The 15,457-nt window shown below is 40.8% G+C and overlaps 1 protein-coding gene across 11 annotated transcripts in view; it reads left to right on the forward strand.

The window, feature by feature from the left end:
• Positions 1–15,457, forward strand: part of LOC126334859 (tubulin monoglutamylase TTLL4-like) — a 189,593-nt gene that overhangs the window by 130,854 nt on the left and 43,282 nt on the right. For all 11 annotated transcript variants that reach the window (XR_007564781.1, XM_049997533.1, XM_049997529.1 and 8 more), the window contains exon 15: positions 2,835–2,956. Coding sequence is in view for 10 of the 11 variants with exons in the window: in XM_049997533.1 (XP_049853490.1) it covers positions 2,835–2,956 (122 nt within the window). In the remaining variant the exon portion in view is untranslated. The remainder of the gene's footprint in view (positions 1–2,834; positions 2,957–15,457) is intronic.

Consider the following 15,457-nt stretch of genomic DNA (forward strand, 5'->3'; position numbering starts at 1 on the left):
AAATATCAATACAAGCGTGCAGTTCATTGAAGTTGTTGACAAAAATTGCCTGGAAAGGTGCAACAGCAACCCATGTTGGAAATCTGTTCATTAGGTTGCCTGTCTACTGGTGTGAACTGATTCTAGGCGACAGTTGGAACGAATCCGAACTTTTTACTCTATCCTGAATATTGCTTGAGGTATTAAATGTAATGCACATTATTCGGTTAACTTTACTGCTTCATTGACACAAGTTGCAACCCTCACTGAAGGGTGCGACTGCTACGGTCGCAGGTTCGAATCCTGCCTCGGGCATGGATGTGTGTGATGTCCTTAGGTTGGTTAGGTTTAAGTAGTTCTAAGTTCTAGGGCACTGATGACCACAGCTGTTAAGTCCCATAGTGCTCAGAGCCATTTGAACCTCACTAAAGGGTTATGAATTGTAGCATGTAACATGGTGGTGTATAATGTAACTGTGTAGGTGCGTGAGAAACAGCTTGTTGTAATCAAGTTTCAAACTGCAAAAAAGTTCCTCAAAATGAAATCCATAGAAGAATGAAATCTGCATATGACGATGATTGTACTGACACTGGTGATAAGACATTGGGTAGTTTGTGCTCAGAATGAAGTGTGTGTGACAAAGCTCATTGTGGGCAACCAAGTATGGGAACCAGCAAGACTCATCAGTGATGGGTTGATTAACCCATTAGAGAAAATTATCATATAACACAAACACAGGTCTCGGGTAAGTGTGGCAGATCACAAGTGTGTGTGAAGGCCTTCATTGCAGAACTGCAACACAGAGAACTGTGTGCGCGTTCGGTGCCTTGAATGTTTATTCCTGACATGAACTTTCAACAATTTCTTTTTCGTTATGAACGTGATGGTGATGAGTTACTTAACAACATTGTGAAAGGCTATAAATGGTGGTTTCACCATTTTGACCCTGAAAACAAAAGAGCTTTAGAGGATTTTCTCCGCAAAGGTGCACAGACACCAAAAAAGTTAAAGACCATGCTATCAGCAGGCAAAGTCATACTCGCAATGTTCTGGAATGTTGAAGGTGTGTTGCATGTGAAATTCATGCCTAAAGGTATTATTGTGAGACTCTCGGGAAACTGAAAGCATAAATTCGATTACTCTTGGAGCACCCTCTCCTTCAGTATGGCAATGACAGTCCACACAAGATTGCTCCAACAATTCGACACCAAGCATTCACAGTCATCAATCATCCTCCATACAGTCTCGACGTGGCTTCATCTGATTTTCATCTACTTCCAAAACCTAAAGATAACATTCGAGGACTTCTCTTTGATATTGATGAAGTATTGCAAAGCCGACGTGAGATTGTGGTTTTGTCAACATAATCAAATATTATACAGTGACATTATCAATAAAGTGGTCTTTCATTAGGAGAAATGAGTTTGTTACCAGAATGACTGTTGAGAAATATCTAGAAATGAAGAATACAGATTTAGAATGTTAATAAAGTTCTGTTTGTTTAGAAAGCTTTAAGAGTTTTCACATAAAAAAATGTAGATATATTACTTGTCAGCACTCTTTCATAATTTTGTGTGACAATATGGAAGAATGATTTGTCTAAATTTTCTGGAAAGCCTGCCTCAGTTGGTAAAAACAGAACCCTTACAGGATTGCTTATTTGTCTGTCTGTCAAGTCCGCTTTTCCTCAGGGAAAGATAGGTGTATCAGTTGAAATTTGTCTCATTCTTAAGGTCTACAGCTGCTTAGCGATGTAAAAAGTTTAAGCTTCTAAGTCAGTGCAGTCAAAATATACGGTCATTTATGTCACATATTTTGATACTCGCAAACTTGCTCATCAAAACCTATAGGGTAATTCCCATTGACTTAGAATCATAAACTGTGGCATCTCAGGAATTTTTGTAGCAATTGCACCCAAATTACACACACGTCTTGGAATTCCTAGGACCAGTATATTGCCAATATAGATATTGACTGTGGGCTAAAACGGTCATGATTCTCAACTCCCTGGATGAGTGAATTATGTATATACATAATTAAACAACGGAAAATCCAGAATGAAGTGTAACAATATTATGAGAAGGAAAGTTGCTACTCACCATATAGCAGAGATGCCGAGTCGCATATAGGCACAACAAGGATTTCACACTTAGTTTTCGGCCAATGGCCTTTGTCAACAAAAGACACACACACGCGGGCACAAATGCAACTCGAACACAGGACTGCAGTCTTAGGCAACTGTGGTTTCAGTTGCTTGAGACTGCAGTCGTGTGTGTGTGTGTGTGTGTGTGTGTGTGTGTGTGTGTGTGTGTGAGTGTGTCTATTGTTGACAGAGGCCATTGGCCAAAAACTTTAAATGTGTGAACCTTTTTGTTCTGCCTATCTGAGTACTCAGCATCTCTGCTACATGGTGAGTAGCAACTTTCCTTCTCATAATATACACATAATTAATTTTCTGTTGGACCCTCAGAGCACAAGTCCTAGTCGCACTAGGTCAATTTTTCTGTATGTCTTGTAGAGTTTTTGCAGCTATCTCCTGAAACCATGGAGACACTTATAACACGGTAGAATTATTCCATGCTACTGTAAATATTTAACATGACCAAACAAAAGATAAAAGAATCGATCAAAATTGAAACCCTTTCATGAATTAGAATACATTTCTAAGCATTTATCCAGGGACCATTAGAAATAGAACACTTGTGTATAAGTTATTTTGTTTTCGTATTGTCATGTGTCTGAAATTTCCTCATGTGATGATGTGTCATTCTACTTAAGACACTTGATTATACTGTGTATTAATATGTGAATTTCATGTTTTCTTAAATATGTTTTTCCCTCTTTTTGGCTTACAGATTCATAAGGATATTTCCAACACCATACACTTACACGTACCATGAATTTTTTGAATCTCCTAGATATTACAATATGGTGTTTGATGCTTGGGAAAATAAATATTACAGCAACAGACAAGAAGGTATGTCATGTGAATGTCAGATGTTACAATATTAGTAAAGAAAAAGATAATTTGTTCCTAAATTAATGATGCCCTTATTAATTATAGGTTTTTTAATTGAATGGCCTTGAATAATCAAAGACCCTCCCCCCCCCCCCCCTCCCCCCCCCACACACACACACACACGTGCCAGCAGAGTCCCGCTAATCCAAACCCCAGTACTCCGAACGTTTGGTTCATCTGAACATGAAAAATGTTAGTCTTAGTATGGAAAAACTGTGCGGTTAACTGCTGTACATACACACTATTTTAATTTACACAGTACAGTTAATATGTATTGGAAAAATTGCCAAGAAAACATTAGGTTTAAACAATGCATAACAATGAAAGAAAAGCTGTCAAACTTACTAAAATACAGCGGACCTTTTAACCCTACTTTTTAGATGACAAAAACTCATTGTTTTTTGGCGTAATGAAGGCAGTGTGTTATATGACGCATAGTTGTGCCACTTTCTCATAAACATCAAATCGGCAGTTGTAGCAGTGGACTTTTGCTCCAAATAACGTAGTGCAAGGTCAAGGGCTTCTGCTGCATCACTGTTTGGTACCAGCTCTCCTTTGTCACTTTGATTCATTGTCACTTCCGTCACAGCAGTCCACTTCTTCCTGGTCTTGAGTAACAGCAGTAACTAAATCAGTGTCAGTAAGGTTCTCCACACATGCCCCATCTGCTGCCATCCTCGTATCTATGTCTCCATCACTAGGTTCTTCACATCCAGGGATTGTCTGTATCATTTGTAGTAAATTTTTCTCTTCATTTTCAGCTAGGTTGTCCTGAAATTCAAGAGATGTCCACAGTTTTCTCCACGATTTTCTCAGAGTATTTTCTGAAATATTCTGCCATGCCTCAGCAGCCCAAGAAACAACAGGCTTCACATTGGTCTTTTTTATTTGTCTACTAAAGGAATGCTATCATCTTGGATGAGCATTCTTAAACATTGTTTTCTGTAGATCAGTTTTAATGTTTGCTGTATGCCCTGGACCATTGGCTGTAGAAGTGGTGTAACATTCAGCAGAAAAAACCTCGCCACAATTTCTCCATCACATAATTCATCAGTGCTGGGGTGAGATGGCGCATTATGAATCAAAAGGATTGCACAGGGTTTTCAGCATTTCCGTGATTCTCCTGTGATTGTCATGCTGCCCTTCTTTGTTTACTTTCATTAAATTGTTGGACCTAGTTCGTATGGGTCCCAGTTGGACATAGTTCATATGTGTCCCACAAAGTAGAGTAATATTCCAGGATTGTTTGCACGAGTGTTTTGCTGGAGATCTTGACTGCATTTTCCCAATGTAGTACAAATAAAGCAAAGTCTACCAACTTTCTAACCTGCAACTGAGCCTATGCGAGTGTTAAAAATTTCATATACACCCAAACTGTTATACCCAAGTATTTGTATTGGTTGTCTGATTAAACTTGACTCTCTAAGGTTGTTATTATAGAATACTATATTTTTGCAGTTATGAGGGTGCAAAATTTTACATTTCTCCACATGTAAAACAAATTGTCCATCTTTCCATCACTCTGAAATTGTATGAAGATCTGAGTGAATATTTGTACTGCTTTTTTCAGACAATACTTCTTATAGGTAACTACATCATCTGAAAGAAGTCTAAGTTTACTATTAATATTAACTATCAGGTCATAAACATTGACCTCAAAAGCAAGGGTCCAAATACTTTGCTGGGGCATGAGTGAATTTACTTCTACATCTGTTAGTGTCTGTACATCCAAGACAATATGCTGTGTCCTCGACCGAGTCACCAATTTCATTTGATACTATACAGTGGAACTTTGCACAATGAGCATAATTCATTCCAGAATCTTACTCGTGCAAACACAACTCTCACACGACTGCATTCTCTGACTACATTTCTTGAAGGCTCGTGGAGCTTCTGGATGGTAAACAAGTAGAGGTTTAATTTTCAAATTGTCACTTGCATTGGCACAGAATAGCAGTGTGAGACTGTCTTTTGTAGGCTTGTGATTGGGCATTGCATTTTCCTGTGCTGTTAAAAAGGTACATTTCGGCATCTTTCTCCTGAATAGACCCACTCATCACAGCTAAAAACCTGTTGCAGCAGATAACCCTCAGAATCCACAATCATTTTGAAGTTTCTGATGAAGTTCTCTGCTGCTTTTGTGTCAGAGCTGGCTGCTTCAGCATGCCTCACAATGCTGTGGATCCTGGTTTTTCTCTTAAACTTCTCAAACTACCCACAGCTTCCCCTAAAAACATTTCTTTGGCTGCTGATGATCCTGGCATCTTCATAACAAGGTCATCGAAAATCATTCTTGCCTTCTCACAAATGATGATCTCGTTAGCAGTGTCGCCTCGCAATTGCTTTTCATTTCTACATATAAAGAGTAACCTGTCAACATTGTCCAGAATACGAAACTGTTGTTTAGATACTCTTGTCAGTCTCTTCGGAAGCATCTGTCTTCTTAATCTTGCCCTTGTTCTAAAGGATAGTGCAAATGGTTGATGTAGACCGATTTTGTGTGCATACTAAATCAGCAACACTCACACCGTGTTAAAGTTTTCCAATGTTTTACGTTTCATTTCTAAGGTAATTTTCTTTCTCTTGTGATTGTCTTCTTACAGCTTCATCTTTGGGGACATTTCTATGGAGGTTGGAGGTTATTAAAATTTGCCTGCACACACACACACACACACACACACACACACACACACACACACACACTCTGTATGAACACAAGTTGAGAAAAATTTGTGTTCACAAGCTGGACTAAGATGGTAGCAGAAAGAGCAGTAAACCCAAACTGCAGGATGTGCTAAAGACATCATTCATATGCCACTGCCGACAATGAAATGTGCTCATATTGTGGTGACGTCGCACTAAATCATTGTCACTCGTTAAGCGAGTTATGTTTTTAGAATTTGTTTTGCTCCTTATACGAATTGTGGGCTATGGGAGGTTCCACTGTACTATTTTTATTTTAGAAAAAAAAAACCTTTTGGTATGAAGTGCATTTGTGGCAAATGAAATGCAATGCCTGCTATTGATATGTTTTATTGTTTTAAATTGCATTCATTACAGTAGATGTGGTATTATTGATTCAGTGTGATACTTTTGTATATGATACTGTCCTTAGTGATTTTTTCCCATTAAATTTTTCATGATTTATTTCATTTGTTGCTGTGGTGAGCCAGTAGTCAAGCCAGATCATGAAATAATGCAATAAATACAAAAATCTTTAAGCAGTCTCAATAGTACTACATGTCAAAGTTGATAATGATCACATACTAATTCCAGGAATTTATTTTCTCATTAATTTGTGTGAAACACTTTTGGGAAAATCATCTCAACTTGGGGTGAACTGTTTTGTTGAACAACTCAACTTAGTTGTTACTGTGATAGGTAAAGGTGAGACTTGGTGTAATGATGGATATGTTGCAAATCAAAATATTTTAACCTGTGGTTGTGTCCATAATCTTTGTTCCTTAAATAGTAAATATGTGAAATCGTAAATTTTATTTTACGCAGAGGAATCAAATTTGCTTTGCATGGCATTGTGGGATCAACAAAATTTCTAGCTGGCTGTAGTGATAGAGATGGTAGTGACTACACCACCACCACCACCACCACCACCACCACCACCACCACCACCACCATCACCACACCACCACCACTCCTACTCCTAATCCTGCTGCTGCTACTGCTACTGCTACTGCTACTAACACTGGACTATATTCTGTTGGAGGTGGTTAATTTCTTAATGTCTAAAGTGTTTTCTGTAATTATGAAGTCCTTGTTGGTCCCCCTCCCCCAATAAAGATGTCATCTTTATAGCAAGTCACCTGTAGTCCCCAACAGGACAGCTTTCCATTGTAAGCATACACAAATGTTCTGCTTCTGATTATTCTAATCTAGCCCCCTTTATTCCTTATTTGTTTAGAGAATGATAGTAGATTGCATTAAGCATCCCAGGTAACTGGTTGATCGAAATGCATATAAGATCACACATTACATGTAATTGTGCATTGAATGATAGATTGTATCCATACAAAATTGAAAGTGATGTTCTTGAAATTTAATTATTATTACTTTTGTGTGTACATTAATATCACACTTTGCATCATCTTGAATTGATGTGTTATTGTCACACGTTTCTAGATAGGTCTTGTCACGGTACGATAATCTTTTACACTGGTAGACCTCTCGATGTTTTATGTGATTCAGAGACAATGTTTGTTATAATATTTGCCACCTGGATACACATTAGAAGTGCCAGAAACATAAAAATTTGGTGCTACACTGCACCAAATTGTAGCAGAAACTCGTGAAATATACAGTCCATAAAAAATTTGTTCCAGTAACTGGAATTGGTTAAGTGTGGATCTTCAGTGTATATTTTTCTTATCTCACAATCATTTTAAATAATTCTTTTATCTGCAAAGGTTAAAAGAAGAATGAGGAAGGAATAGAGTATATTAGCTATGGAGAACAGTATGCTGTGGACAGTTGCATTCTCATAGGAGTTTATTTGCTTTTTGTCGAAATACACCACCAGTAATTTGTCTTTCACAACCAAAATTGTTTGTTCATCCATTGCATTGCAAAAATTGTTACTTTTTTGCTGTTAATGGTATGTTGTAGCCCCATATGACATTGATTACCCATACACCTGTCCTAAAATGTGTGTGTCACCTGGCTGATGTAAGCCTTCTCACATTGACATAGAGTTTTATACTTCCCAAATTGTCCTTGACAGAGCAGAGCAATTCTGTAATCATGGCATGTGAACAGATCACACTATTACGTTCTTTTAGTCTTAAAAGATATGCTCTCAGACTAAGAAATAAAGACAACAGGTCTACGCTTCTATTCATGAACCTCAAGGAGTGGTCCAAACTGCATAGCCAGATAATAATAATAATAATAATAATAATAATAATAATGTATATCTAAAAACAAAGTTGATGTGACTTAACAAACAAAAGCGCTGGCAGGTCGATAGATACACAAACATACACACAAAATTCAAGCTTTCGCAACCAACGGTTGCTTCTTCAGGAAAGAAGGAAGGAAAGGGAAAGACAAAAGGATGTGGGTTCTAAGGCAGAGGGTAAGGAGTCATTCCAATCCTGGGAGCGGAAAGACTTACCTTAAGGGGAAAAAAGGACAGGTATACACGCGCTCGCTCGCTCGCGCACGCACACGCACACGCACACAAGCAGACATTTGTAAAGGCAAAGAGTTTGGGCAGAGATGCCAGTTGAGGCGAAAGTACACAGGCAAAGATGTTGGTGAAAGACAGGTGAGGTATGAGCGGCGGCAACTTGAAATTAGCCGAGGTTGAGGCCTGGCGGATAACGAGAAGAGAGGATATACTGAAGGGCAAGTTCCCATCTCCGGAGTTTTGACAGGTTGGTGTTAGTGGGAAGTATCCAGATAACTCAGACGGTGTAACACTGTGCCAAGATGTGCTGGCCGTGCACTAAGGCATGTTTAGCCACAGGGTGATCCTCATTACCAACAAACACTGTCTGCCTGTGTCCATTCATGCGAATGGACAGTTTGTTGCTGGTCGTTCCCACATAGAAGGCTTGACAGTGTAGGCAGGTCAGTTGGTAAATCACATGGGTGCTTTCACACGTGGCTCTGCCTTTGATCGTGTACACCTTCCGGGTTACAGGGCTGGAGTAGGTGGTGGTGGTAGGGTGTATGGGACTGGTTTTACGCCGTGGTCGGTTACAAGGGTAGGAGCCAGAGGGTAGGGAAGGTGGTTTGGGGATTTCATAGGGGTGAACTAAGAGGTTACGAAGGTTAGGTGGACGGCGGAAAGACACTCTTGGTGGAGTGGGGAGGATTTCGTGAAGGATGGATCTCATTTCAGGGCAGGATCAAAGGAAGTCGTATCCCTGCTGGAGAGCCACATTCGGCTCTGGTTATTTGCTTCTGTACCAGGTTGGGAGGGTAGTTGCGGGATTCGAAAGCTGTTTCAAGTTGTTGGTGTAATGGTTCAGGGACTCCGGATTGGAGCAGATTCGTTTGCCACGAAGACCTAGGCTGTAGGGAAGGGACCATTTGATGTGGAAACGGTGGCAGCTGTCATAATGGAGGTACTGTTGCTTGTTGGTGGGTTTGATGTGGATGGAAGAGTGTAGCTGGCCATTGGACAGATGGGGGTAAACGTCAAGGAAAGTGGCATGCGGTTTGGAGTAGGACCAGGTGAATATGATGGAACCAAAGGAGTTGAGGTTGTAGAGGAAATTCTGGAGTTCTTCTTCACTGAGTGTCCACATCATGAAGATGTCATCAATAAATCTGTACCAAACTTTGGGTTGGCAGGCCTGGGTAACCAAGAAGGCTTCCTCTAAGCGACCCATGAATAGGTTGGAGTACGAGGGGGCCATCCTGGTACCCATGGCTGTTCCCTTTAATTGTTGGTATGTCCGGCCTTCAAAAGTGAAGAAGTTATGGGGCAGGATGAAGCTGGCTAAGGTAATGAGGAAAGAGGTTTTAGGTAGGGTAGTAGGTGATCGGAATGAAAGGAAGTGCTCCATCACAGCGAGGCTCTGGACGTGCGGAATATTTGTGTATAAGGAAGTGGCATCAATGGTTACAAGGATGGTTTCCGGGGGTAACAGATTGGGTAAGGATTCCAGGCGTTCGAGAAAGTGGTTGGTGTCTTTGATGAAGGATGGGAGACTGCATGTAATGGGTTGAAGGTGTTGATCTACGTAGGCAGAGATACGTTCTGTGGGGGCTTGGTAACCAGCTACAATGGGGCGGCTGGGATGATTGGGTTTGTGAATTTTAGGAAGAAGGTAGAAGGTATGGGTGCGGGTGTCGGTGGGGTCAGGAGGTTGATGGAGTCAGGTGAAAGGTTTTGTAGGGGGCCTAAGGTTCTGAGGATTCCTTGAAGCTCCGCCTGGACATCAGGAATGGGATTACCTTGGCAAACTTTGTATGTGGTGTTGTCTGAAAGCTGACGCAGTCCCTCAGCCACATACTCCCGTCAATCAAGTACCACGGTCGTGGAACCCTTGTCCGCCGGAAGAATGACGATGGATCGGTCAGCCTTCAGATCACGGATAGCTTGGGCTTCAGCAGTGGTGATGTTGGGAGTAGGATTAAGGTTTCTTAAGAAGGTTGAGAGGCAAGGCTGGAAGTCAGGTATTCCTGGAAGGTTTGGAGAGGGTGATTTTGAGGAAGAGGAGGTGGGACCCGCTGTGACGGAGGACGGAACTGTTCCAGGCAGAGTTCAATTTGGATAGTGTCTTGGGGAGTAGGATTAGGATCATTTTTCTTCGTGGCAAAGTGATATTTCCAGCAGAGAGTACGAGTGTAGGATAGTAAATCTTTGACGAGGGCTGTTTGGTTGAATCTGGGAGTGGGGCTGAAGGTGAGGCCTTTGGATAGGACAGAGTTTTTGGATTGGGAGAGAGGTTTGGAGGAAACGTTAACTACTGAATTAGGGTGATGTGGTTCCAGATTGTGTTGATTGGAATTTTGAGGTTTTGGAGGGAGTGGAGCTGGAAGTGGGAGATTGAGTAGATGGGAGAGACTGGGTCTGTGTGCAATGAGAGGAGGTTGAGGTTTGCTGGAAAGGTTGTGAAGGGTGATTGAGTTGCCTTTCTGGATGTGGGAAACCAGGATATTGGATAGTTTTTTGAGGTGGAGGGTGGCATGCTGTTCTAATTTGCGGTTGGCCTGTAGGAGGATGCTCTGAACAGTCGGTGTGGATGTGGGAGAGGAAAAATTGAGGACTTTTACTAAGGATAGGAGTTGACGGGTGTGTTCATTGGCTGAGTTGATGTGTAGGTGAAGGATTAGGTGGGTGAGGGGAATGTATTGTTCAGTTTGAAACTGGTATAGGGACTGATGGAAAGAAGGGTTGCAGCCAGAGATGAGAACTTTAAGTGTGAGGCCTTTGGGGGGTAATGCCAAATGTCAGACAAGCCTGAGAAAATAAAATATGGGAGCGAATAATAATGAGCGTATGGCATTGGTGGCCAGGAGACCCCTCGCGGGGGCAGTTCGGCCGATGCTCCACAAGTTCTTTAACGCCACTAGGACACACAACACTCAGTCATCTCGCAGCAGACAAAATCCCTGACCCCACTGCGAATCGAACCCAGGACCCCGTGCGCGGGAAGCGAGAACGCTACCGCAAGACCTCGAGCCGCGGACCGTAGCCAGATGAATCTGCTTTTCTGGGTAACCATTTTTCTTAAACACAGCTGCCAAGCTTGCAGGTTCCTGTGTTAGTCATCAGTGCTGGAAATAGCACCTGCCCTTCATACCAAAGACCTAAGGACAACACTGCATTGATATGTTGGGTGACAACTCTACATCAGATATTGATCAGGTGGAGGTACCACTGTCAAAACTGGACAAGTAAATCCTGAGGACCAGCCTCAGATGTTTCAACCATCTAATAAAATCCACCGAAAGGAGAGAGAGTATGTCAATACATGGGCAAAGAATAGATGTTCAGTACTTCATCAGGTTGTAAATATGCACACCCAAGTTGCTAGCTACAGTGCGTGTGGGTACTCCTGCGTATTGTATCTTTGTCAGACTTTACAACCTTGGTGTAACAGCAGCACCAAGATGAAATTTCTTGCACAAATCTTCTGACAACAAGCTAGTTTCAAAAATTGAGTGTTGTTTTTAATCCTTTCAGTGTTGTCAGTATTTAATCTTCTGTAAGCTGGTTAATTTAGAAATGAATTCATTTTTACTACATAATCATTCATTATCAAAACAACTGTTATATTCCCCTTGTTAGCTGGTAAACCTATATCGTCACTATTCCTAAGGGAACAAATAGCTGCTGTTTCTCCAGAAGAGCTGTTGTCCTACAGTGACCAACTCTGATGTAATGTGCAGGACACTTCTTGCTTAATATCTTCTGCGAGATCCTCAGGGATTCTGTGTAATAGTTGTTCTTCAGAGCAGATAAATTCCTTAACCAGGAGTCTACTTGGAGGGGGAGCAAAATTTAACACTGCCACTGAGGGTCCACCCAACTCGTTACTTGAAAGTGTGTTGACATGCATCTGCTTCTGACACTGTAAGAGCCAAGCAAACTCTGAGGGCTGTCTGGTAATCATATGCCTACATGATCAACCCAGTAGTGCCCACATAGAACACTTGCTCACTCCCAAACATCTTCTGACAGTTGGGAGGATAGGTCCAAATGTAAGTAAAATAAATCTCTTGGAAATAATATCTTGCTGTCTGGAGGTAAAATCAATGTGTTCCATGTCATTGTTGTGGTCTTCAGTCCAGAGACTGGTTTGATGCAGCTCTCCATGCTACTCTATCCTTTGCAAGCTTCTTCATCTCCCAGTACCTACTGCAACCTACACCCTTTGAATCTGCTTAGTGTATTCATCTCTTGGTCTCCCTCTATGATTTTTACCCTCCACACTGCCCTCCAATACTAAATTTGTAATCCCTGTATGCCTCAGAACTTGTCCTACCAACCGATCCCTTCTTCTAGTCAAGTTGTGCCACAAATTTCTCTTCTCCCCAATTCTGTTAAACACCCCCTCATTAGTTACATGATCTACCAATCTAACCTTCAGCATTCTTCTGTAGCACCACATTTCAAAAACTTCTATTCTCTTCTTGTCCAAACTATTTATCGTCCATGTTTCACTTCCATACATGGCTACTCTCCATACAAATACTTCCAGAAAAGACTTTCTGACACTTAAATCTATACTCGATGTTAACAGATTTGTCTTATTCAGAAACACTTTCCTTGCCATTGCCAGTCTACATTTTATATCCTCTCTACTTCGACTATCATCAGTTATTTTGCTCCCCAAATAGCACACCTCCTTTACTACTTTAAGTGTCTCATTTCCTAATCTAATTCACTCAGCATCACCCGAGTTAATTCAACTACATTCCATTATCCTCGTTTTGCTTTTGTTGGTGCTCATCTTATACCCTCCTTTCAAGATGCTGTCCATTCTGTTCAGCTGCTCTTCCAGGTCCTTTGCTGTCTCTGACAGGACTACAGTGTCATTGGCGAACCTCAAAGTTTTTATTTCTTCTCCATGGATTTTAATTCCTACTCCGAATTTTTCTTTTGTGTCCTTTACTGCTTGCTCAATATACAGATTGAATAACATCGGGGATAGGCTACAACCCTGTATCACTCCCTTCCCATCCACTGCTTCCCTTTCATACTCCTCAACTCTTATAACTGCCATCTGGTTTCTGCAAATTGTAAATAGCCTTTCACTCCCTGTATTTTACCACTGCCACCTTCAGAATTTGAAAGAGAGTATTCCAATAAACATTGTCAAAAGCTTTCTCTAAATCTACAAATGCTAGAAACGTAGACTTGCCTTTCCTTAATCTATTTACTGAGATAAGTCGTAGGGTCGTTATTGCCTCACATGTTCCAACATTTCTATGCAATCCAAACTGATCTTCCCTGAGGTCGACTTACACCAGTTTTTCCATTCGGTTGTAAAGTATTCTTGTTAGTATTTTGCAGCCGTGGATTATTGAACTCAGAATTCGGTAATTTTCACATCTGGCAACACCTGCTTTCTTTGGGATTGGAATTCTAATCGTCTTCTTGAAGTCTGAGGGTATTTTGCCTGTCTCGTACATCTTGCTTGCCAGGTGGTAGAGTTTTGTCAGGGCTGGCTCTCCCAAGGCTATCAGTAGTTCTAATGGAATAGTGTCTACTCCTGGGGCCTTGTTTCAGCTTAGGTCTTTCAGTATCCTGTCAAACTCTTCACGTAGTATCATATCTCCCATTTCGTCTTCATCTACATCCTCTTCCATTTCCATATTATTATCTTCAAGTACATTACCCTTGTACAGACCCTTCCACCTTTCTGCTTTCTCTTCTTTGCTTAGAACTGGGTTTCCATCTGAGCTCTTAATATTCATACAAGTGGTTCTCTTTTCTCCAAAGGTCGCACTAATTTTCCTGTAGGCAGTATCTGTCTTACCCATAATGAGATACCTCTCTGCATCCTTACATTTGTCCTCTAGCCATCCCTGCTTAGCCATTTTGTACTTCCTGTCGATCTCACTTTTTAGACATTTGTATTCCTTTTTGCCTGCTTCATTTACTGCATTTTTATATTTTCTCCTTTCATCAATTAAATTCAATATATCTTCTGTTACCCAATGTTTTCTACTAGCCCTCGTCTTTTTACCTACTTGATCCTCTGCTGCCGTCACTGTTTCATCCTTCAAAACTACCCATTCTTCTTCTTCTTCTTCTTCTTCTGTATTTTTTCCCCCATTCCTGTAAATCATTCCCTAATGTTCTCCCTGAAACACTCCACAACCTCTGGTTCTGTCAGTTTATCCAGATCCCATCTCCTTAAATTCCCACCTTTTTACAGTTTCTTCAGTTTTAATCTACAGCTCCATAATCAGGCTTAATCTTTTAAACCCTCCTGCCAATAATAAAATGGACACATCTTGGAAAATTAGTTACTGGCACCCCAGCAAGAACTTCCTCTAGAGTTTATCCAAAATAATTCAGGACGAAACGCGAAACGGAAAGCTGTTGAGGACACTCATCTTCTCACTGAGATTGCTTGAGGGAGATATCATTACTAATGTTGCCAGATTTGTCCATTTTATTGATTGCAGGAGGGCTATTAGGATTAAGAAATGTGCCAGCAAACACTGTAAGGGAACACATTTGTATTACCCATAGACAAATGGATGTTATTTCCAAAGATATATTTTACAGACATTTGGATTGCTCCTTGCAGTTACCAAGAGATGTTTGGGAGTGGGTTGATTGTTTCATGTGATCAAAGATGGACCGAGCACTTACAATTCAGGTTAACTGACAGCCCTCCTAAATTTGAATGGCTGCTTTCTTGTTCTACAGCATCAGAAAGGGATACATTCTTTCGAAGTTACAAGTTTGATGTTTCTACAGTGACAATATTAAATTTTGCTTCCACTCCAAGGAGATTTCTGGTTACAAAATTGTTTGTTCTATAGAACAAACATTACACAGCACCCCCCAGGATCGAGGAGGAGAAATAGGCAAGAAGTGTCCCACACAGTGTGTACAGGATAACATCTCTTCTGAGGAGAACAGATATTTGTTCCCTGAAAAATAGTGAAGAAGTAACAGTTTTACCAGAACAAGGGATTATTATGTATTTAAAAGGGATTCATTGCTAAATGAAGCAGCCTGCATTAAATGCAAGACTCTTATCACTTTTGAAAAGAAGCACTTTGTTGAAACATTTGTACAAGAAACTGTGTCTTGGTACTTCCGTTCCACTATGGTTGTTTGATCTGCCAAAGAGACACAACTAAGGAGTATCCTGATGCCCTATAGTTAGTAATTTGATTGTGTCCATTTACAGCCTGATAAAGTATTTACCGCCCATTTGCTGCTCACTGTATCTCCAACTTGTTGAATTTTATTTGATGGTTGAAATACTTGAGGCTGGGTCCTATGGATTTGTTTGTGAGTTT

Source organism: Schistocerca gregaria, chromosome 2 (genome assembly GCF_023897955.1).
Source record: "Schistocerca gregaria isolate iqSchGreg1 chromosome 2, iqSchGreg1.2, whole genome shotgun sequence".
Lineage (NCBI taxonomy): Eukaryota > Metazoa > Arthropoda > Insecta > Orthoptera > Acrididae > Schistocerca > Schistocerca gregaria.